This window comes from Boleophthalmus pectinirostris, unplaced genomic scaffold (assembly GCF_026225935.1).
Source record: "Boleophthalmus pectinirostris isolate CB_2022bp ecotype Guang Dong unplaced genomic scaffold, ASM2622593v1 HiC_scaffold_20, whole genome shotgun sequence".
Classification (NCBI taxonomy): domain Eukaryota; kingdom Metazoa; phylum Chordata; class Actinopteri; order Gobiiformes; family Gobiidae; genus Boleophthalmus; species Boleophthalmus pectinirostris.
In genome coordinates, this window is record NW_026571153.1 from 10331497 (window position 1) to 10356969 (window position 25473).

At 38.6% G+C, this 25473-nt stretch overlaps 1 protein-coding gene across 2 annotated transcripts; it reads left to right on the forward strand.

Annotated features, from left to right (window-relative positions):
- Positions 1-657: 657 nt before the first annotated feature.
- On the forward strand, positions 658-25407 carry eml3 (EMAP like 3). 2 transcript variants are annotated; one of them, XM_055156403.1, is made up of 24 exons: positions 658-949; positions 13376-13549; positions 13931-14027; positions 14676-15194; positions 16830-16937; positions 17125-17153; positions 18601-18633; positions 18723-18843; positions 18965-19114; positions 19183-19249; positions 19552-19662; positions 19737-19832; positions 20874-21008; positions 21256-21394; positions 22213-22364; positions 22448-22573; positions 22643-22774; positions 22880-22947; positions 23104-23192; positions 23373-23470; positions 23809-23896; positions 23971-24069; positions 24139-24269; positions 24800-25407. In XM_055156403.1, the coding sequence occupies exons 1-24, from the start codon at positions 925-927 to the stop codon at positions 24998-25000; spliced, it is 2988 nt and encodes a 995-aa protein (XP_055012378.1). In that variant the 5' UTR covers positions 658-924; the 3' UTR covers positions 25001-25407. The 2 variants fall into 2 exon arrangements, with proteins under 2 accessions (XP_055012378.1, XP_055012379.1); XM_055156404.1 differs by lacking the exon at positions 14676-15194.
- Positions 25408-25473: the final 66 nt, after the last annotated feature.

Genomic DNA, 25473 nt, shown 5'->3' on the forward strand with positions numbered 1-25473 from the left:
ATTTTATTTAATTTGGTCAGATTTGACTTATTAATCACAATACATAGAATTCAGAAATCCCTTGGCGAGCTACTTGGAAGGGGACGGGGGGCTACAGATTGAAAACGTTTCTTTATATACATATGCAAATATAAAATTTATTCAGCGCTTTCAATGTTTTAAGTGTTTATTTTATTTTATTTTTTGTTTTGTTTTGTTTTTGTTGCAATAGGGCATGTACCAGAAAGGTAACTGAATAGATTGCGCAATTGGTCAGTATTTAAAGGAAATTGTTAAAATATAATTCTTAGGAAGCATATCTCAATTATTGTTTTTATCGTATTGTATATTGTCCTACAAACTTTACAAACCTATTTTACTTTACAAATAGGTAGAACTTCGAGACTGTTTCGACACCGTTTTAATAAAGTACTGCGCTGCATCGCCACAAGATGGCAACAAAGCAACAATAACAAAGTTTTGAAATCGCCTTTCCTAAAATATTTCCTACAGTTAAATTTGCATTATAAGATTTTAGTTTCATGAATTGCAACTGAATGCATTAAAGTATTCTCATATATACTTAAACTTGTTAAAATTTCAAGTTAATAAAGTGCAGTGGAGTTCCGGAGATGACCAAATGACATCCCACCTTGCGCTTTTCGCCAAGCGTGCGCGCTCGTAGGTCACTCCCTCTTGCGGCTTCACGTCTGCGTAATGCTCCCGGTGAACGCACCACGCACCAGGATGACTTGAGGGGGTTTGTCCGTCTCTCAAAGTGTGCCTTTAATTACAGGAGGGCGAGAGTTTTCCGTACGGAGCGGCTTGTCTTATTGAATGTGGCGTCTTGACAGAAGCGTGTAAAGCGTGTGACACTCCTCTCTCAGCATGGAAAACACACCGCAGGACAGCGTATTTATGTAAACCCACTTTTAATCTTGGGATATGGACTCTTCTACGAACAGCCTGGGTGAGTTTACATGTTGTCCATCTCTTCGATTGTGTCAAATGTGCAACTTGAGTAAGATAAAAGACTTTAGGAGTTGTTTTAAGTTGTTGTAAGAGCAGCAAAAGCCCAGTGAGATAATGCAAGGTTGGGCTTTGAGTAATAGTTTTATTGGCAAATGCATGCTGATCTCAATTGCATGCTGTGCGGTTTCAGTGGAGTCTTTAATTAAAAACATTTAGCTCACATCAATGAATTCATTTTGGCACAACGGAATGGCAGCTTCTCATTCGGAGTAGTATATGTAACACAGGATAGTGTTCATTGCAAACCTTTCTCCAGAGTCTCAGTTGGGGGTAGAGGAGCAGGTCTGTAAACAGTTGCTGTATTTGTGTTTTCTCATCGCAGCTTCCCTCTCTTTGGGCCCAGGATTTCTCCCTGTAAGAGCAGCTGCCTGTAAGGAGCCATGCCTAAACTGCACACTATCAGTCAGATCTTTTGCACACTTTCACAAACTAAATACTTAAGAATGTAATTAATGGCAGCCCACTCAAAGCAAATAGGAGCAGTGTGAAATGTTTGACTGAAAGTGTGCCAGTGAAGTGTTCCGCACAACCAGCACATACCAAAGTACATTTTACTAGCTCATATCAACATGCATTATTATTTTATAACTATAGAATGACAAAGTTTAATCAGATATCCTGTGGTTATTGTGTCGTGTGCATGCAATCACAGTGTACTTTTAACTATATGAGGAAGATATGAAGATATCTTTTTGCAAGCATGCAGCAAAAATATGCTTCCCCACCCGCTCCTCCACCCCCACATTTCGGCTTGTTTTATTGAAGCCAGTTGCACAATGTTGCTTTTGTTGCTTTTCTACAGGCTGTTCTGTCCCACCTTCTGTGCTGATGTTGTGTTTACTTGTCTTGTAAAGCCATGGAGCGGTGGGACATTGGGGAACAGTAAATATCACCGGGAGAGGGAGGGGAACTGGTAGCAGCATCTGTGGACCTGGCTGTAACACATTACATTGGGCTTTAGGAGGCATGCCCGGAAACTCACTGCTGTTCCCATGTGCCTCTTTAATGGAGTCATGGTAATCAAAGTCATTACATGTAATTATGAGCCCCACTTGTGTTTACAGGTGATGATGTGATTGTCTGTAGTCGTAAGTGATACCCTCTGGGCTTGCACACTGGTGGTCCAAACACGGCTCTGCAGATTTATTTTATTATTATTTTATCTCTTGACATGATTGTCAGCACAGGCTATTTGGCAGCAATAACATGCACTTTTTGTACTTAATGCATACTTCAGAAGTGTAAAGGCAGTGAATAATTATGTATTATATTGATGATTAGGGTTGGGTATCATTCAGAAGTTGCCGATAAGTTACATACCTTGCCACAATACGATACATATCTCGATACAGTGAGCTTTCGATTCGATACATTTCAATACGATATATACGGTTCAATAAAAATAATGGCTAAATCATGTCTCTGATACTAAAAGTTAAACCACGTCTTGTGCAAAGTTCATATGAAACACACACATTTTAAATCTTCAAAACAGTAAAAATGTCAAATGTGTTGCATAAATGAGTTTCCTTCCACTACAAGCATCAAGCTTGTAGCGCTGTAAAAAAATCATTTAGTAAAATCTACTAGGGATGTAACAATAACCGAAATATCGTGATATTGTATCGTCAAAGTTCTCACAATAATATCGTGGACCATCACAATATATCGAATTACAAGTCTCTTTGCTTAAATTATGTTGCAGCAATAGCTAAAAATGACAGAGGGAACTACATAGACCATGATCCTTTGCTCCATTTCAGTGTAGACTACAAGAAGAAATAACAGTTCTAAGCACTTTTAAGTCTTAATTCTTAATTCTTAAGTCTTGTCAAGGCTTTTTAAGAGGAAAAAGTAGCATATTCACAGTTTGTTCGCCTCCACACAATATTGCAATAAATATCGTACGGTGAGATGTATCGTGAAAATATCGTACCGACAAATTTGGATATTGTTACATCCCTAATCGTGAGCCTCCCCACCATATCGTGAGCTTTTTCACAATAAATATCGTACCGTGATGATAATGAATTGTGAGACTTAGATATCATTACATCCCTAAAATATACCAAAAAATATTCTTGGCGATATATCGATACAGCAGCCCACAATACTGATACTCTATCAGCACATTAAACCATATGATATATCAGTATTTCAGTATTTTTGCACACTCCTATTGATGACTGTAATAGTGTTTTGATAGACTCATCTTTCCCCAGGACATGGTCATATATTTGCTGTCAGTTTGAAACTCACTGAACGCTCCCCATGTGACAAGGATTCTTTAGAAGCAACTAATGACAACATGTTGACAGAAAAATGTCAAGATCAAATAGACATACTTGTCACAGAGGCCAATATGCTTTTGTCGCAGGAATCACATATCAGCATGTGGTAAACGAGTCAGTGAGTCAAAAACGGCTTCCTTTAATTATTGGCTCATTTGGAGTGGATTTAATGCAAATTGTACGTTACAGGCTTATCATTGTCATAGGCGTATCATACTCATTCCATGTTGTGGTTTGTAAAAAGAGTGGTGTTTGATAAAGCTTGCCAGCCAGATGTTTCTCATAAAGAGTTATTTGTGCTTCACAGGCAGGAAAACAAAATAGTGGATCTTTAAATGAAATCACTGCACTTCTGTTTGCGTCCTCAAGTGAACTCCAGTCTTGTGCAGGAGCTTTATAAACCCCTCATTCATGGCATTCAAGAATCTGTTTTCTCAATATAATGTATCCTGTGATGCGCGTGGATGGCATCACGGTAAATCCTCAGGCGTTTGCTGTACGGATAGAAAGTAAATCTCTGGAAATTGTGTTGCGGTTTTGCTAAATGTTTTGTTGCATTGACTTCCACCTGTTTAAATAAAACTCTCGACTGTTTTTCATTTTTAGCACGGTACAAATACATAAATGACATGTTTTGCAGGTGTACAGCGAGGGTCGAAAGAGGTAGACTACTAGACAGTACTTTGTCATCTAGAGTCAGTGTCTGTTAATAACATGACCCATCATCTGGTAAATCGCTCTTGTGTATTTGTCAAACATGCACCTTGACAACAGTAAAAGCAAAAAAATAGCATCTCTTACTGCTGGACTTGGCTGGTTCTTTTAAAAAAATACAAACTTGTGAACAAATCAATAACTCAATAGCCTATGTGTAGTGATTTACTTCAGGCATGGTCTTGCATTTTATTCCTGTCTTTTATATATATATATATATATATGAACTCCTGCCAATGGAAACCATCTCCAGTCTTCATGATGGGTATTTTTAGATGGTTTTATCCGTTAAGATGAGCGCATTTAACAGGAATACCACAAGCTCTCAGTCTGTGTTTACAGTCTGCTAATTTAGGAGACTGAGTCCAACCAAATGTTTATTGCATTTTTTTCTGGTATGCATCAAATCAATAGTAGTTGACAGCGCAGGATGATGTGCATTATATCTAGTGTACAAGGAACAGCTGTATTTTTTCCCACTTTCCTGGTATATTTTAAAGGTGCATTGTGTAACTTTTCTGGTGGAGGGTCCATCAGATGCTTTTCTTCATGGAGATCCTATTACTCTGCCTTGAATGTTTCACAGTATGGCATCATTTTTTTCTATCTTCATGGAGCCCAAACCAGATCAAATTACAGGTCAGATCTGTGAAAAGACAACCCTACTCATGATCAGAATGCCTTTTTTTCTAGGTATTTTTGAGCTATAAATCCTGTAATTGAATAAATGTAAGATAGAGCTGTTTAATGTCATACTGTGGAACACTCCAGGCAGAGCAGTTACCAACCAAAGTGGCAGTTTTATTAAGTTTTAACAAGCCAATATAAAATCTAATTGAAAACTGGGATCCATCAATAATACTCAGCACTTTGCTCTGTTCTGTTCTCTATTTTATCTCTATTTACTCATTTGCATATCTTCAAACAACTATAGTGATATATTAAACTACAACTTTTATTCATAATTTTTGCTTTTCATTGAGCTAGGTAAATTCTTCACAGTTTTCTGATCATGCTTAAAGCCTCATTTGCCTACTGCAGCCGCCCACTGGTGGTTGAGCGTGGTTTCATGTGGTGAATGATACTGGTGCATGTATTGCCTCTCAGGGCTCGCTCTATTTCTCTCTCAGATACTTCAGTCTTCACACGGGACATCTGAGACATGGTGCAGGGGCGGACAGGATGTCAGGGCGAACAGTCTATAAGAGATACAACAATGAGTGGAGAGAGAGAGAGACAATAATACACTACAGGTGGCTCAGGTCATTGCAATATTAGTCATTACTCAAAACAAAAATATCAATACCTCGATACTAATCAATACAAAAGCTCGTATCAAAACTAGATTCTCAGAAAGTATTTATTTGTAAAATGAATAAATGAATAAATAGGACAAAAAAGAGTGGTTTTATCATTATTGGGGTATGAAAATCAGTATCAAGTATCAAGTCTTCTCCTTAGTATTGAAAACAAGTTTGAAATTTTAGTATCGTGTCAACAATTTTCCATTCAGTTATGTTGGATAAGGACGTCGGCATATTGTATTGATGCGTTGTGTTAAGTAATATGAGCAGTAGTTGTGATTTTTTTCTATTGTTACCAGCACAATGGCTCCAGTCTCCATAGAAAATGAAGTGTAGTCTGACAAGTTGTGTTTAGAAACGGTTGGTTATTCATATAATGCTTAGTTCCATTGAGTAGACTTGATTTGACTGATTGTTTACTAATGATTATTTAAAGTCATAATTGGCTGGCAATGATGATGCATGATTTCCTTCCTACTTATGAACCAGCAGTGCCAGACAGGTTTAATTTCTTGTGAATTTACTAGGATGATAAAACAAGCATGCGACTGTAATAGAGAAAGTACTTCTAACTAGTTACGCATGTTGTAAAAATTGTGGCAGAGAATGAGAATATCACAAATTTGTTTAGAAACATGCCCTAACTGATTTGATCATTTTGACAGCACATCTGGCTCCTCCGCTCTGACTCTTATAAATGAGTTGGTAACAGCAGAAACAGTGCATAGCTGTGTCCTCAGACTGAGAGAAATTCCATTAGAGAGTGACTGCCTCCTCCTCCTGGACCCGTGTCAACATCCAGAAATGTGGGAGCACCCTGTGGCCCTCAGCGCACAGGCTCTTGGGGCTAACCACTGGCACATTGCTGTAGCAGTTCCAAACAGGGTCTTGACTTAGCAAACAAATTCAGTTACTGCCTTGGCAATTAACACATTCTCACTAAATGTAGCAATCAATTAATAAAAAAAATATTTGTCTTTTAAACTCTAAAGGTTTATTTTTCGTCTTTATTATGCAGAGTATGTCAAATAAAACCAACTCAACATGTGCAATTGTTGAGTCAGACAGATTGTAGCAGGCTTTTGTCCACTCTATGTAAATGCTCTTTTTATTCAGACCAAGTCAAATGTATGTCAGTTTCCTGTTTAACTATTTTTAACATGTATTTCTCGCATTTTCTAACCATTTTATGCAACTTAAACCTCCAAAGCTCATGTTATAGAACACTGTGAATAGCTGCACTTTACCTTTTGCAGCGTGCCTTAAGAATGCACCACTTGTTATCTGGACAGTCATGTTCTGGTTGAGCGGTGACCCAAGAGTCACGATCCCATGCCTGATGTGCAACAGCAGCACGGCATGCTGTAATGTCATTCTTATCTGCACCTCTCACAATATAGTATAACAAACTTGAATGTGACCTGATTTGTTGAACAGTTGCAGTAAATTTGATGTGGCTCGTTTCTGCTTTTACAGAGTCACTGCCAAACTACTATGACTCATGCAGCCTTGGCCTGCTGAACTACAAGAAAACCAGGCGGTCCAGAAAAGAGCGGGAATACACATGCACTAATCTACTTAATTCTACTTAATACTGAGAATATTAGGAACATTTTTAACTTCAACTTTGATCTCGACTCATTACTACATTAAATGGACTTGAGGAATTGTATGCAGATGCAGCTATAATCTTGATGTTAATACCTGCGTAATGGCATGTGTAGGGTTAAAAATACTAGGCTCGTGGAGGTTAGTGAGTTCATTATTCAAAAGGCTTGTGATGCACACTGCCCTAGAATTAGGAAATGTTTGCTTTTCTGTTTGCACTACAGTCATTGCTTCCAAATATCTGCACCTCAAACTTCCAGTCCATATTCTTAATGTGTGATACTTTTAGCTCTGTCAGTCAGGTGTGAGTGAAAGCTTTGTGCTGGTTGATGCTGATTATTATTGATACTGGATACTTTGCTCTGGAACAAAATATTAACTTAACTTCCTTTACGTAGGTGATAAATGTTAATACTTCCTTCACAAAAATTCCCTGAACTCTTTTATTTATAGTTACCAGTCTTTATTTATATTACCATAAACCCTAATCGTCTAGTTACTTAATTATTCCTTATGTAACGTTGGTGTTTGTTCAAGTTAGTTCAAGTTAGAAATATCTGCATGTTTGGTTTTGCAAAGAACTGTGATTGAATTACATAACAGAAGAACATTTCAGAGCTATGGAGACAAGCAGCCACCACCAGAAAAGTTACATAGTGCCCCTTTAAGCAGTAAATCTTGCGTGGAATGATGGACTGTCTAGCCGCTGAGTTTTGACACTCCTCATAATCCGTTGCTTCTCCTTTATTAGGCAGTATTTGTATGTGTGAGCAGCCTGTCGAGAGTTAATAGTTTTTCCCTCAGGGTGAATTCAGTTGTAAACTGTGCCTTTGGAGTTGGCCCGAAAGGAAAACCTGAGCTTCCTGTTTGGTGCACCTTCCTGAAAAGATGGTAGCAGATGGAGCCGCTGGTGGAGACGCTTCAAACATGGAGTTTCTTGTAAAATATAATCCAGTTAAGTTATGTTTTAAAGGGAAATAAACTTTCCCTTTCACTCACAAGACTTCCAAGATCAGATTTCTACAGTCGTGTTGATGCATAGTTGTGAAATGTAATACGTATAAGATAAAAAGAATATAACTTGATATCTGCTGTATAATTAATTTATGATACCTGGATATGATTTCTTCAAAACATCAATTTACTCTCCTTGTGAAATAGTGAAACTGGAGTTCCACAAGACACCATTTTAGGACCACCAATATTTATCCTAAACTATAGACTGAGACTCTGAAGGTAATATGAGTTTTAACTTATAGCCTGTCTATATTTATGCGAATATACAATACAGATATACTGTATGTGCCTGTCCTTGTTTATTTGTGAATTCTCAGCTACAAATGGTACAGAACATGTAGTATGTAGACCGAGACCACTAAAGCTATTTATTTTCGAGTGACATTTTGCACAGTTGTGATGAAAAAACTGTCATTTCCTTTTGTATGCATGCCAAATGTCCAATCAACCTCAGCGTTATCTGACTAACTGGGCGTGACATTTTCGCAGGAAATAGTTTATTGCATTGTGTTCTGAGCTTCAGTCATCCATAACAGTAGATGTCTTGTCCCAACTAGCCTCTTTTGCAGGGTCCAAAAGGGACACTCATTTCCCAATACAAAAGAAGCGGTTTAGAGGGAAATTTGAGATGAAACACTGGTTATGGCGTATGACTCATATTTGAAGGGCGTGTATGGCTTTCATTTGTTTTTGAATGTAGTAAAAGTCTCAATATAAGTAAACAACTATATTTGTTCTATAACAAACAGGGGCGTGGAAAGAGTACTCAAGTCAAAGTGCAGTTACATGGCTAAAAATATACTTCAATACAAGTACAAATACTGCTGCCAAATTAGTTATGATATCGGTATATCGTGGACTGCTGTATCGATATATTGCCAAGAGTATTTTTTGGTTTATTTTATTAAATTATTTTATTACAGCGCTACAGTTTTGCTGCTTGTTTAGTGGAAAGAAACTCATTTATTCATCAGTTCATTTTCACTGTTTTGATGATTAAAATGTTTGTGTTTCATATTCACTTTGCACAAGAAGTGGTTTAACAAAGACTTTTAGTGTCACAGCCATGATTTTGCCTTTATTTTTTATTGAACCGTATCAAATCGATTTGAAATATATCGTATCAAATCGAAAGTGCACTGTATCAAGATATGTATCGTATTGTGGCTTATGTATCGAGGTATGTATTGTATCGACAACTTCTTAATGATACTCAGCCTTACTGACTATTACTTTCTTTACACAATTCAGATTTTTTTTTTAGATAAAATTACATTAGATTTATCTATTTATTGTATTATTATTATTTTATACATTTTTACCTGGTCTCCCGAAGGGTTGACCAGGTTTTGTATTCACCCTGTGTGTCTGTGTGTCTGTCCACCCGTGACAATTCTGCCATTTATGGGCTGATTGTCACCAAATTTGGTACGTGGGTCAAGCCCCCGTGCCAGATGCCGCAAAAGAAACTTTGGTGATGATCTGACGTCATTTGACATCACACGGGTCAGTTGAATGGTCATGCCATTATAAAGGATAGGCAATTACGGCAATTTCTGAACCATCTGCGGGCTAAAATATTCACCCAATCATCACACAAGTTGGCACACACATAACCGGGGTATGGGCTGGGCTCCTCATAAGCTGCTTCTGTGGTGATAAACTGCCCCCACCAATGCCTCATGGGGGACCAGGTTGCTATTTCTGATTGTGCTTGTTTTTTTTTTTTTTTTTTTTTTTTACAAAACTTGATCAAATAAATATAGTAAAAATAATTATAAACCTCAATACGCATATTGTCTGAGCTTTGGCCAATTAGAGCAGATGATGCACTGTGTGTTTGTAGAAAGGAGCAAAGACAGTGTTGAGGCAGCTGTGCATTAGGATAATTGGGACTTGTAAAGTACTCGGTAACTTTCTTTGATTTGAAGTGTAACTATGTAAAATTACATGTGAGAACTATACTCAGTTCAAGCACAGGTTTCATAATTGACTTGTAAGTAGAATTACCCGAAACAGTGTATTTGTTTTTGTATTTGTATTTTTAACTAATTAGCTCATTTCCACTCGTGACAAACAGCATTGCTTTCCAAGAGAATGGCTGTCAAACGTAATGGTCTACTCCAGCCCGTCCATCCATCACAGCAGAAGTGGGGTTTTAAATTAGCCTCGTGTGCCGCTCGGAGAGAAGCGTGTTTATTTGCTAATGATGGAGGCTCTTTGAAGCGGCCCGCTGACTGATGAAGCTGCATAAGGACCTGGTTGGTAGCATGTGTTTCTCCTCTGCTCAGTATTTTACGTTCAGGGTTCTGCTAAACAATGACTGGAATGTTTGAATTGTTTATAGAGTTGTGATAGGAAAAAAAATCTGCAGTTTCAGCTCATGGCCTGGTCTACCTCCCACACTGATTGTATAGTGTGAATGTTCTAGCTCTCGTAGATGTAGATAGTATGTTTGCATTACTGGAAATGGTGCATTGAATATGTTGACCACAGGTAGTTTTTGGTCTTTTACTGGCATCACACACTTTAAATAGAGCTATCAAATTTTTATCATCACAATATTACAAAACAAACATTAACTATTCTTGATGCCCTGACCAAGCAAATAGAAAAGTAATGCGGAACAAGCTGTTTGAAATCCAATATTCAGGATGACAAAGTAAAATTAATGTGACATAAATAACCAAATACAAAGCTTTGTTTAGATGACTTTCTTGGAGTATTGATCAATTAAAATAGTTTGCTGCTGAAATGGTCTTAGATTATTATTATTTAGTTTTTTTTATAACCAGTTAATTTTGACATTCCTACATTGAACCTACAATTAAAATGAGTGATGAACAAGTAATAAGTCTACATTAATCATTTTATTGCTTAGGTTATTCATTACCTGGATATACCAGCTTGTTAAAGTCTGATCTCATCAGATTTCAGAAGCTCAGCAGGGCCGGGCCTGAGTAGTACTTTTAATGAGAGACCACTGGGAAAATCAGGTGCCACAGTGGGGCACCAGTGGTAAAAAAAACTTCAACTACATTGCCTAGTAAGAAAGTGGTGTGTGTGTGAGTGTTGGTAATGGTCGGAGGAGATGATGGCGCAGATTGGCAGCCTTGCTTCTGTCAGTCTGCCCCAGGGCAGCTGTGGCTACAATAGTAGCTTACCACCATTGAGTGCGGTGTGAACAATGAACTGTAAAGAGCTTCGGGTGTCTTAGCATAATTAGTCATATAATTTAGTCATTAGCATTTGTGTCATTAAGTTGTTTACAGTATTCCCTGGGATCTACTCTGGAAAATCACTTAAAGCGCATAGCCATGCCAGATTAAACAACTGATTTCTCTAAAACATAGTTAACGTAATTATATTTAAAGCTATTTTCTGATTTATGTTATAATGCTGCTAAACACACACCTAGAGTTGTGTGTTGTTTCATTCACACATAATTAGCTGACAAATCCTGCAAATTTTGGGTTTGTTCTTCGTTCCACTTTGTGATGTCATGTGGCAATGTGGTTTTAAACTCCTTACACCTTCACTAGAATCATGTGGATGAGTTCAGACTGGGAATAGCCAGTCTCTACTGAACTAAAGGTAAAAAACAGCTGTTGACTTGAAAACTACCACTACACACAAGAATGAATATTTACCTCGACTACTATCCCACAAAAATCAAGCCACAATTAGAAAAATATAGTAACCTTAATTTGTCAAATGCTTTTTAACCTCGTGGAGAGAGTGACACAGTGCCATTTACAAACCCTTTTTAGTGACTCTTGGCATTCTGTTTATTGCTTTTTACTTTGGGCTTTTCAACAAGTGGCTTTTCCAAGTAAACTTGTTCTCAACAAAACATTTCCTTCAGAGCCAGTTTGGACTAGTGCCAGCAATAGCACTGATGATGATGATGGTGATGATGAAATTCCTGTTCTAGAGAAAAGACTGTAGGCCAAAAGTGAATCACAACTTCCACAACGCCTTACATCACTGATTTAAGTGTCGACCGTTCCAGACTCGAGGCAAACTTTGGCCACTGTGGTTCTATGCTCTTATTTTGGTCTTATAAATGGTCAGCGATGTCCCAAAATTGCAGCTTGGTAGAAGAATGTTGTGCTATTTTATCCTTCCCAGACCCAGAGACACTAGAATTTACTAGCAGGAAACTCAAAGCTGAAGCAGTGTTGCTGTTGAGTTGATCGTTTATCACAAAATGGCTCAATTGCTTTCGGTCTTCCTCTAGAATTCGTTGCTGGTTTAAGGAAGTTAGCATGCGGTGAGTCATAATGAAAACACGAAGATCTGACTGGGATAATGTGGCAACACAAAGCATGAGATGAGTGATCACATGACGTGGGAAATTCTCTTATGTTGTTAGTGTAAGTTATGGCATTCCTGCAGTTTGCATTTGACAAGATAACGCTTATCTATAAGGATTTATTTTATTTTAATTGATATCAAGTGTTAGTTATTTGTTAGTGTTAATTAGTGAGTTATCATACACACAGCAGTCTGCTTTATGACAAACCTTTATTATTTGTGATTTGGAGAAAAAAATTAATAAAAGTGTTAATAATAAATTAATAAAAAATGTTGATGCTATGAAATTTATTTCATGGTTTATCTTTACTTTTTAGATTCAATTTTACCTACAAAGTTTACTCTAGTCTAGTGCATACTATAACTATAATGAAATTCTTGTTGGTGACATCTGCAGGTTAAGATACAAACAGCAATTCATAATGTAAATATTTTTGAAGATTCTGGTCCACTTATGGAAAGATCAACATTCCAATAAGAGCTAGAATAAAGGGTACCCTAAAATACCAGCATTCAGAAATTGCTGATATGATACATAAGCCACGATACGATACATATCTCGATACAGTGATCTTACGTTTTGATACGATTCAATACAAAATAATGTCTAAATCATGGCTGTGATACTAAAACTTTTTGTTAAACCACTTCTTGTGCAAAGTTCATATGAAAGACAAACATTTTAATCATCAAAACTGTGAAAATGTCAAATGTGTCACATAAACGAGTTTCCTTCCTCTGAATAAGCAACAAAACTGTAGCACTGTGACAAAATAATTTTGTAAAATATATCAAAAAATACTGTTGATGATGTTGATACAGCAGCCCACAATAGCGATACTGTATCATCACATTAAACGATACAATACAGCATTTTTTCAATATTTTTGCACACCTTTTGAACATCGTAACCTCTACTGATTACTGAACCTGTACCAGAGAGTTCAGAGGCGACATGGCCCACGCTTACAATGGGTTTGCAGATACGTTTAGGCTGGTCTCTTGTTCCAGATAAACCAGATAAACACAGTGGGCCTTTAAATGCTGCTGAATGTACATTTAGTGGTGCAGCAATCATAATAACACAGTTTGTCTCTTCTTCTGTTATTCCAGAGGACGTATCTGCAGACAGTGCAGAGTTCCCAGACCGGACGTCCTTAATGGAGGTGCGCCTCCAGGCCCAGGAGGATGAGATCACGCTGCTCAAGTCCTCGTTGGCTGATGCTCTGAGAAGGATCCGCCTTCACGATCAGCTCCTTCCCCTCCTCAAACAGCAGCTCATTGCAGGTCTGTCAACATTTCCAACCTATAGTTTAATTCATATAATCATTAAAATCTCTTAATATATGAATGCAACATAATGCCAAAATGAATGTAGTCAGTAATATAATGTCATAAAATATACAAATGCAGTGCACACTCACAGGTGAAAATGGTAGCTTTGACATGAAACTATTACATAAGAGTTATTCTAGTAGAGTAAATGTTCAGAAGATCAAATGAACCTCACTGGACTCTGAGGGAGGGTGAGTTGTTGTACAGTTGTAAATGTATGGGAGTGGAGCTGTAGTAGTCTGTTGGAGAATGAGTGTACCTGCCCAACTATTTACTTCATAACTACTATAACTTCTACTACTACAGTATAACTAACACTAGTGTCTTACACAGTGAACCCAGGGGCTGCTCGAGTGTTGAACCAAGTGTACTGCTCAGATGGCTGCAGTAACAACAGAAAACACTCCATAGACCGTCAGCCCATCCCCAGGTACCAAAGTGTTCATACACATCCATAGGCCATATACTTCTGAATATATCTGGAAGGGAGCTTGTTTGGAAGAGCACACAGCCCAGCCATAAATGGAAATTTTATGACTTAGGACTGTTCATACAGAGCACTAAAATACAGTTTGGTGCAATAGCAGGGGAAAATAAAGGAACTTCAGGTAAAGTTTTGCTCCATAAAGCTCTGCATTTTATGCAAACTGCATTCAAATATATTATTATTCTGAATGCATAGTCCATTTCAAAATAGACAAGCACGATACAATTCCTCTGAATCACAATTTATAGCATTGTATTAACAACTAAACTAAATAGTAAAGAGCTTTTTCATTTGTTTTTTTTTATTTTGTAGGGTACAACAATTGCTCAGTAAGAGTAGCATCTAATTAGCATGAATGTGTTAAATAACTGAACAGATCATGAACATGCAGTATGCAGCAAGGGCACTTTATACTGCAGAAAAGGTCAGGGCAATGTGGGACGTCAATGGTGTGAGGGCTATAAATGTTTCATAGCCAGTTTTGTGATATCAAAGTCTAAAGTACTAAAGTAGGTTTCCTGATGTTGCAGTTTTGAATGTGAATACATGCTGTAAATGTTTTTTGTTAACTCACTTGTGAATTATGTCCAGCCATGTGTCCAACAACAGCTCAGTGCACAGTACAAATGGCCCCACAGCAGCCCCACTGTCCGTGGAGCCCAGGACTGAACCCTCCACTCAGGACAGATCCACTCAGACTGAACTCCCCCTGCCTGGGCTGGAGACACCTCAAACCAAACCTGTGTTGGACCTGAGCAGAGGCATGCGCAGCCTCCACCTGGAAGATGGCCTCCCCCGTGAAAACACAGACCAGTCTGTTGATAGCACCCGTGCTAAGCTCCACCGTGTGGCAGGTATCGACGAAGAAACAGAGGAACCTGAGGAGGAGGACGGAGGCAGTGAGGGGCAGGACAAGGAGATGGGCTGGTCTTCTGCCATAGAGGAGCCCATCCAGCCCACCAATATCAGAAGCCTACAGAGGGAGGACTACCTGGACCGCAGCTCCTCTCCAGATGAACAGAGCCCCACCTCTACCCTGGGCAGGAGCCCTGACCAAAACCTGCGATCAGCCCCACTGTCTCCCATCCTGGAGGGAGACAAGAAGGCCCTGTGCGTCCCCTCCTTTGGCCTGGTCTACTACTACTTCATGTTTTACTTCACCTGCATGGCTTTTGACCAATCACATTTTCTTCTGTCTAGTGTGACTACAAACCTCAGTTCAGCATTTACTTGATGTATACAGTCTTATCACAGTGGCAATCATGAGAGCATTTTAGTCCGGGTTCCCAAATAATTAAATGCTTAAGTTGTTTATGAAATTGGACAATGCGGGAAGTTTTGAAATCGCAATAGAGTAAAACCCAAAAATGTGAGTGTTGTCATAATCTGTTTTTCCACACAAGGAGAGCTGAAAACCAAGGCCTCTCTGAGTGATGGCTCCAGGATTAGCTATGCAGCAAACACATTTTGCCCCTGTGGAAAATATGATGTGAAGGGTGAGGGCACAAAAGGGTAAGGGTACTGTACCAGTGGGTTTGGGGTGTGCTGTTTTATGTATTTATTTACTACCTTTCAAAACATAAAATTCAGGGTAAATGTTTAAACTGTGGTTTGTAGCAATCTGTTTTTAATCATTTAACCAATCCAATCCTCTAAATATGTCTTGCATGCTGTCATTAGGTCTAGCACAGATAACAAGGTGACTTGTGACTACATCTGTGTTTTACTAACTCTCCTTTTTATGCAGATGTGTTGTGAAGGAAGGGGAGACAGATGCTACAACTTTCACTTCTCAAAATCCATTGACGCAAATCTTTGCAAGAGTTATTGTTACCATCTCTGGTAAAATCTTGGCCACAATACAGAATAACCTACTTTAAAGGATTAGATTATAAAGGTATCACAGTCACAGCAGAGCCATGTTGCCATTGCCTTAAACTGCATATAGAGGACACAGACAAGTTTTCCTCATTCTCAGTGCAAAGAGCATAAACTTTAGCAGCAAAGGCACTGAGTAACAGTCAGCTGCAGATGCTTGGGTTTGAGCAGTGTTGATTCAGATCAGCGAGCGAGTCCTTAAACCAACTGAATTTTCACTCATGTTTATTTTATTTTGTTTATTTAATGAGACAGGGACAGTGCACAATATACATTAACCTTAACAGGAGAGACGCATTGTACCAGGTTGTAGCTCCAGTGCTAATTTCCATCTGTCGTCCCTGGGCAGGTTAATTGATTGATTTTTATTTAATTGACCTTAGCTATCAGCTACAAAGCAAATAAATCTGACATCATCCAACGTTTTTGTAATTAAGAATGAATCAGCGTTACAGTTGTTATCTGTAAGAGTTATATTTAATTTGACCATGTCCACCTCACATCTGCGGACACATTTAGGCCATGTTTATGGAATCAAAATCTTACATACATTTCCTTTAATATTCATCATGTAGCCATTGTTATATCTAGAGCTGAGGGCACCTAATTACGTAGTGGCCCATTTCTCAAGCAAAAATAGCACACTGTGTAATCAAAGTTGGCCTATAAAGGGGGTGTTTCTTTGCTTATTTTGATTCCTATTCACTTACTTTCTTGTACTTATTTTTAACACCACTGCTGCTTTGTTTTTTTGCAAGGTGCAATTGAGGACTAATTACACTAATATTTCCAAATCATTAATAATAAATAAATCATACACAGTGTTGGATAATAACAATAACAGTGTAATGTCTCCTGTGACTCTAGGGTCAGGAGGAACAGTGAGAAGCTGGTCAATGACAAGCCAAAGAAACGACTGGAGAAGAAGGCAGCGTCCTCGGCCAACCTCCTGATGCGCTCCCCCAGCCTGGAGAAGTGAGTGCTCCCACCACACAGCTGTCACCAACTGTTCACTTTTTCCTCTCACATCTCATCAAAAAGACGCTGCTGGAAAAGGGGTGGCCTGCATGGATCATAACATTCCATTCCCATGAACAGCCTCACAAGTGCGTGCTATTGACTGATCCGGCCGTTCATATCTGTCTCCTCTCTCTCTCTACAGCCGGGCCAAGGATCTGGTTTCCAGTGCAGGTGATGTGTTTCTCTTATTGTATTGAATAAAAATACATAAAAAGTCATTTGATTTTGTACTTGAGTTGTCCTCTGCTTAGCTGTTATACTGCATTTCTGTTATATTAAGCAGTTTGCTTAACTTCCACATGAAAGTATCCAAAGCAACAGTGAGTTTGTTTTTCCTCATCTTGTTTCTTTGGAGTTTTCGTTTTATAATTAAAACAATAAAAAGTTAAAAATGTAAATACCCTGATAATATGCAAAATGAAAACCTTGCATCATCAAACCGAAACTTAAATTCTTTTTCAGCAATGACTCAGTAGACAGTGTAACCTACATTTCCCTGCATAGTTCATGTGAGATATAAGGGGGATTTGACTGTCACGTTTGTGATACAGTATAATGCAGTATAGTATAATACACTTGGCAGTTGACCTTTCACCTGACCGTGCACTGTAACACAGTGTTTTTTTTCCTGAGCCAAAATACTGCTGTACATCCAAACGCGGTTTGAACTGATTGATGATTATCATCTCTTCAGTGAACTCTCCCATGTTCCTCTGCTCTGTGGCCAGGACTGTGCTGGAGCTGTACATGTGCCCAGACCCTTGGCACTTCTCCTATGGAGCCGTTTGAACGCAAATGAGTGCATTTCCCAACAAGCCACAACTGTGGTTAGGAACTCAGGGGAGGCAGCTCTGTTTGAGTTCAGTTAGCCCTCTTTAGGCCTCAGGGCTGCAGCTCGGAGAATATGAGGACACATTGTGTTTGTGATGGTATCGAGGACCTTTATTGAGCAAATTGGATATTTTGTGCTGTTATGCTTTTATAATGTATCCGCATAAAAAAATGTACCTTGAATTATCCATGATGTCTTTTATTTCTTTATTGTCCAGAGATCTATACTTGTTCTAATCATGTCAGTGCTCAAATTGCCTCTATGTAGGAAGTGTAACATTAGTTGGATTTTTTTGCAGCTCATACAAAAATAATATATAAAAACATAATGTTAGCCCTTTAACCAGCACTGACTTTTTGACAGTTGGAAATGTCTGAGTAGTTAGCGTATAATTGGACTATCCAGTATTTAGATAGTGTGTAAATAGTCCACAGTCTGCCAAAACTCATACCAAGCCCCCATGGCTCAAACTATACGGCTAAGCGAGCCAATGTTTCTTCTCTGTGGATGTGCCATCAGATTTTATAAGCGTTCTTGGGAAGTTAAACACACCCTGCTGGAGCTGACCTGTGGTTAGCCTGACTGTACCTCCTGATGATGGACAGATCTGCAGAAGCCAAAAACTCCCTTCTGCTCCCCTAGTCTGCGCTGGTTGAGCTAACTCAAGTACATCTTACATTTGGCCATGAATAATGTTTGCTAGTGCATATGTGATGTGAATGGGACTTGGAGTTATACAAAATACAAGCACAGTATTCTAATTTTCATGTCTGGCTTTTCACATAGGGTCAGGATCCAGGAGAGGAACCTACAGCCATGGTATTAGATGGTTATTTCCTCTTTCATTACATGCTGTTATATTTATATGTGCTTAACCATATTTTTCTTGTCTTTTTCTAACCCCACAGGACAGTCTATAAAAATGTTCATCAGAGGTCGGCCCATTACTATGTACATACCTTCCAACATCCACAACTATGAAGACTTGAAAATGGACACTCCCTCCGAGAGGCTAGAACTGGACTGGGTGTATCCTATACGGATTTTACGTTTGCTTTGAGCTATTTAACATACATTGTTTGGATTAATCATGTGCAGAAAGAAGTGTGTTTAGTGACTACTAGTTTTCTCCTTGACTGCACCTCTCCAGTTACGGTTACAGAGGCAGAGACTGTCGTGCAAACTTATACTTTCTTCCCACGGGTGAGGCGGTTTACTTCATCGCCTGTGTGGTTGTACTGTACCACATCAACAACCGCACACAGAGGCACTATCGAAAACACACGGACTGTGTGCGCTGGTCAGTCACACACCAATACATTTATACTAAAGAATTTATTAGCAGCTTCTGAATATTTTTTTGTTTAGTCTCACCATCCATCCTGATAAGGTGCGAATAGCCTCTGGTCAGACAGCAGGTGTGGACAAAGACAAGGTAACTTAGTACTACTCAATTTTGGTGAAGATTTTTATTGGTACTATTAATCCTTTATCCTCTTGAGATTTAATGTGTCATTGTCACAAGGGACCTGTTGAAATGATATTACAAGATTATTTTGAATGTGTTAAAAAGAAATGCTTTTAATTTACCAAAACTACTGAACCAAATAAAAATTAACGTATCTATGCATACGTTTAGAGTTTAAAACTGCCATGGACGACATCAGCCAAAGCAAGCAATTATTAAAGCCATATATGTGTTCATAACTTACACATTATTCATATTTTTTGCCTTAGCCACTGTTGCCTTGTGTTCACATCTGGGACTCCAGCACCCTCGTCACTCTGCAGCAGATTGGTTTGGGCACGTTTCAGAGGGGAGTTGGATCTGTCGCCTTTTCATTTGCTGTGAGTTGGACTCGCAGTTGGTTCAGATATTGTCATAAATATAATAAGTAAAAGTTATATTTGTTTATTTGTAGGATTCAGGTGCATTCCTGTGTGTGATCGACGACTCTAATGAACACATGCTGTCAGTGTGGGACGCCAACAAAGGCACCAAACACGCAGAGGTCAAGGTAAGATATGCCTTTATTATACTGATATTATTACAAAGAATAATTCACAAAACAAAATGTAACTTTAAGTGTAACCTTTATTATATTCAATGATAAGAGTTATAGATTCTGATTGGTCAAACTTTTTGCTAATACTCAGACTGCTCAGACCCACTGCATTCATCTTTGTACTGGTTTGGTCCTATTCTCGTCCAAGCTTAGTCCTGGTCTAATTAAAGTTTGGATCCTTGCTTGTTAAGTAAATCACCACCTAGTTGCAAGAATAGTTGCATGTGAGGTCACGTTTCAGGATAGTGTTTATATCTATATATAATCAGACTGAGAAAGGGCAGCCAAAATCAAGCTTTAATTTCTTTCAACACATTATGAAAGACACATCTCGTGAGCGTGCTTATAGTGTGTCCAGATCCACACAAAACGCTCCTTCACGGTGCTGCTGTCCAGTGGCATATGGACTGTTCCACTGCTGCGAGGGGGTGGGGGTATAATTACGCTGTTCCTGTTGGATGAACTTGTGTGTTTGTACAGTGTGCCTTTGACTTGGCCTGTCCACCCCTCTACTGTACTCCACATGTGCCACATCAACATGAGAACTCCGTACTAAAACAATTATACCATATTTTAGAACACAGCCTCAACCATTTACAAGAAAAACTCTATTTGAATAGTCTTGGTTTGGTTTTTAGGCTTTTTGTTATGAAATAGATGCTGCTTGTAGATACTGCTTCTAACCCTCATACACTACATGAGACCAACATGCGAAACATCTTGAATGTGTTCCAGTCCATGCATCGCAGAAATCACAGAACATAAACGCTCCACACATTTCACTGTATAAAATATTTACACCGTTGCCTCGACAACCAAGCTGAAATTATTCTCAGGGCAGCTTGAGTACAGAAGCCCCTAAAAGCAAACAGCAACAGCAAAGACCCTTAATGTTCTCATGACATTTATGATATGCTGTCTTAATAACATTGCAATTAGATTTGATACGTATTTGAAAAATGGAAGTAATTCAAAGTGTATTTAATGTTTTAGAGCACCAACGAGGCTGTTTTCGCGGTGGATTTCAACCCCAGTGACAGTAACAACATCATCACCTGTGGAAAATCCCATGTTTACTTCTGGACCTTCAGCGCGGGGCAATTTACCAAGAAACAGGGCATCTTTGGAGTAAGGCCATTTCTAGTTTCTTGTGCCAGTTGTATTTGTAGCACCCGAGCTGTTGCTATTGAGAAGAGAAGTTTAAAACAAGGAACTGGGAAGGAAGAATTGAGACTTGTTATGGGAAGTGGGAGTGATATAAAGATACCACATCTGTTCAAATATAGTTTACCATTTATTTTTTTTACCACTTCCATATGTAAAATACTTAAAGTTATAATCTGTGATGTTAATATGTTTTTTCTTTCTGCATCAGAAATACAAGAAGCCTAAGTTTATTCAGTGCTTCGTGTTCAGCCTGACTGGGGATGTGCTGACCGGAGACTCAGAGGGTAACATTCTGACATGGGGCAAATCGGCTGCAGACATCAAAACCCTCGGCAAAGGAGCTAAAGGTTGGGGAATTCATGTGACAAGATTTTACACCAGTTCCTTTCTGCAATTTAGATTTGATCTAATACACTTGACATAGCAGATACAGATCCCAAAGCACTGATTCTCACTCGCAAGTATTGATCGCAGGTCCCTGAGGCTGTTCCAAAGTCCAGGCTCCGGATGAAGGCTGATGAAGCCTTTTCAGTCTGGGTGCCTTGGCTTTGGAATGACCTGCCTGAGGAGATAAGGCTTGCACCATCAGTATCATCTTTTAAATCACTTCTTAAAACCAGTTTTTATTGGTTGGCCTTCCTTTAACTGGTTTTAGCTTGATTTTATTCCTTATTTCTTTTTATTCAATTTCTTTTTATTTATTTATTATAATTAATTGATTTTTTTGCATAATTGTCTGTTTTTTGTATGCTTTCTTGTATGCTATTTTTATGCTTTTTGTTTCATTGCTGCTTGTACAGCTACAAACCTTGTAAACCTTGTTTTAAAAGTACATATACATACATACAGTACATACAGTACATACATACATACATACTTACTTACATACTTACATACATAGATACTTACATACATAGATACTTTTACCCAAAGGAAATAAAATTTTAGTTGTTAAATAATAAGTTGTGTGAATTTTACAAGCTTTGGCCTTTGTTTATGGTATGGTTGTTAGTTATGAAATTGCCTCTATCTGTGTGCTGCCCTTGTCCAACCAAGAATAAAATTATACAACAACAAAATGATCACACTAGAGGAAACTATGAAATATTTACAATGTTTTTGTGAAATGAGTAGTCTAACCTGTCATTTGCACTTTCATTCCCAGAGACCTTCCAGATCATGCGTCAGACCAAGGCCCATGAAGGCAGCGTGTTTACCCTGTGCACTCTGCCTGGTGGAGGTCTGCTGAGTGGAGGGGGCAAGGACCGGAAGATAATCCGCTGGAGTGCCGACCTGGCCCCTGAGAGAGAGTGTGAGGTGATCCACGTCTGGAGATCCACTCTATATTTGCTCATTTACAGCCGTGGAAGTCTTGATAAATTTTGTGTACACTGTGGCAGATTCCAGAGAAGTTCGGAGCAGTTCGGACTCTTGCCGATGTTGATGGAGTAGAACTTTTAGTGGGCACAACTAGAAATGCTATTCTCAGAGGAAGCTTCTCAGACGGATTTGTGGTTATAGTCCAGGTGAGACTTATTATTATTATATTGTTATTAGCTTCTCTAGTTGAACTGTAGTAATAGTAATGTTTTTAGGGCCATGTGGATGAGATGTGGGGCCTGGCCACACATCCCGCTCAGGATGTTTTCCTCTCTTGTGGGAATGACAAGCAGGTGTTTCTGTGGAATGCCGAAGAGCACAAGATGGACTGGTGTACCACCCTGGAGGTAAGGAGGCACCACAGCTGAAATTTGAGCAAGAGTCTTATATAAGCGTATAATAGAAATGTAAGTGAAGTTGACTGTATGTTGTAATAACTCTCTCTCTGACAGGAGTATGGCTTATGTGCAGACTTCAGTCCTGTAGGATCAGTGGTATCAATTGGCCTCAGCACAGGAAAGTAAGATATTATTTGTCTATTTTGTTAATAAAAACACATCACTGTATTTCAAACAAACAACACTCAAGGGCAAATTACTTTTGTCTCTGTTGAGTGGGGCAATAACAATTGTGCATTGGGCCTTTGTTCACACTTGTGCACTTGTTGCACTGACAGGTGGCTGGTTCTGGACCTGCTCACAAGGGAGGTGGTCTCTGAGTCCATAGATGGCAATGAGCAACTGTCTGTCATGAGATACTCCCCAGGTTTGTCCATCAACAACACTTTTAGAGACTAAAAATTATAACGCTGGCTTGTTCTTTCTGTCTATTTCGGAAAATTCAAAAACAGAATCTTGGCATTGTGCAAGATTTCATAAAATGGGTCGTAAAAGAAAGACAAAGTGGAAACCCCCTTTAACTATGAATGGCCTGTTGTATTTTCAGATGGCAGCTTTCTAGCGGTTGGGTCTCATGACAACTTCATCTATATCTACAGTGTGACTGAGAATGGCCGACGCTATTCGCGCTTTGGGAAATGTAACGTGAGTAGAGCTGCAAAACTAATTAAGTCCATATGTTTAAACAAATCCATTAAGCTTAATACTCAGAATATATATTTGTATTTCATATTGCCTATATAAAACGTATTAAGGTATTTTTCTTCTTGTTAAATTAGTCCTGGATGATTTTTTTGTTTTTGTTTTGAGCAGTAAAAAATACAGAGAGCAAGTGAATACAATACAAAGTCCAAAATTATTGAGTTGAGATTTTGAGTTGAAGGTCACAACATAATCCCTGTTTTTTTTAATGAAACTATATTTGTGCAGACTGATGAACTGTGCTTAAATGTATTATGTCAATTTTTTTCCCCTTCATTTAGGGCCACTCCAGCTTTATAACTCACCTAGACTGGTCTAAAGATGGGAAGTACATCATGTCTAATTCCGGAGACTATGAAATCCTTTACTGTGAGAACACCAGCGCACTGTTTGACTACTTTTTGCAGATGTACTGTAAGCTTAAACTGCTTGTGCTTTGACAGGGGACATTGCCGGAGGCTGTAAACTATTACGAAATCGCTATGAAAGCAAAGACAGAGAATGGGCCTCATATACATGTGTGCTGGGCTTTCATGTTATGGGTAAGAAAGTGAAACGTGTTCTAAGAAAACAATTGTATTATGTGGCTGATTATTACTGGCTGTGTTCAGGGGTGTGGCTGGAGGGTTCTGACGGCACTGACATCAATGCTTTGTGTCGCTCTCACAATGAGAGAGTGGTGGCTGTGGCTGATGACTTCTGTAAAGTGCACCTGTTCCAGTACCCCTGTCCCAAACCCAAGGTAGGTAGGCTCGCATAAGTAAAGCTTTAAGTCTGGTCTCTACGTATTAAAGGTGTTTGGGTGCAAAAATTAGATTGTCTACCTTAAAAACCTATTGTAATCGCCTAACCGTGTTTTAAATATGTTTTTTCGCTGGATAAGAAAGGTAGCAGTCTATTTTTTTAAGTAAAAACTCTTATTTTGACCATGTAAGAAGTGATAACTAATTGGAGGTCAGGATTATTAGATTAAATTACAATTGTGTGGTTTTCAGGTCAGAATTTAACTTGAAACTTTTGTTAAATTTTGAAACATTTAGAAGCAAACTAACGTACAATTCATTTTTTAGTTCCAAAATATAGTCACGTATTAGAGAAAATTAGGGATTTCACTTTTGTCTGTTCATGGTGTCAGTAATCCTCAAGTAATCCTGTAGAATTGTGTTTTTTCTAACAGTAATACTATATGAATTAGTATTTTGTGACATTCCTAAATGTGACAGTACATTTGCATAGAGATTTGACTGTGTACTCATGTCCTTTGTTCTGCAGGCACCAAGCCACAAGTACGAGGGCCATGGCAGTCATGTGACCAACGTTTGTTTCACCTACAGCGACTCTCACCTTCTTTCTATGGGTGGGAAGGACACCTGTATTCTGCAGTGGAAGGTTCAAAGAGTGGGGGACAGCAGAGAGAGGCTGGCATCTTTGTCTTCTACGTCCACCAGTTCTCCAGAGCCTGCTGTCAGCTAGTGCTAAATGGTTTACAGAGAGTCGATGTTTGCATGTGGACTATTTTGCTAATTTTGGCTATGGACTGTTAAAGCCCGAGCAAGATTTATACATGCCATGTAAGAAGAGGAATACTCTTTTAAACTCAAAAATAACAAAGCCTTTTTGTTTTCAGGTGACAAGTTGTTGATTAATTGTGAACATTCCTGTTACTGCCTAATTTCAAACCTGTTTACCAAAGATTTCTATTTGTGTTTATTGTCAGTGTTTGACTTCACAGCTTACATAGATGCTGTATATTATGCCATACAGACTGTGACTGTTTAACTCTAATACATCATGATATGCCCAAGAAGGAGCTTGATGTAATTTTTTGTGTATTGTATTTAATTTCTATCTTCAAAATAAAGCAACTGAACTTTGCAAAATGTGTTGTGTAGTGGTGTCCAGTGGTGGGCAGTATTGCTCCACATTTTGAGGCACGCTGACTACTT

Coding starts and splice junctions, on each gene's coding strand:
- eml3 (XM_055156403.1), top strand. CDS start 925: ATGGACTCTTCTACGAACAGCCTGG. Junction 15,195..16,829: donor GAGGGAGACAAGAAGGCCCT/GTGCGTCCCCTC, acceptor CTGTGACTCTAG/GGTCAGGAGGAACAGTGAGA. Junction 22,948..23,103: donor ATTGGCCTCAGCACAGGAAA/GTAAGATATTAT, acceptor TTGCACTGACAG/GTGGCTGGTTCTGGACCTGC.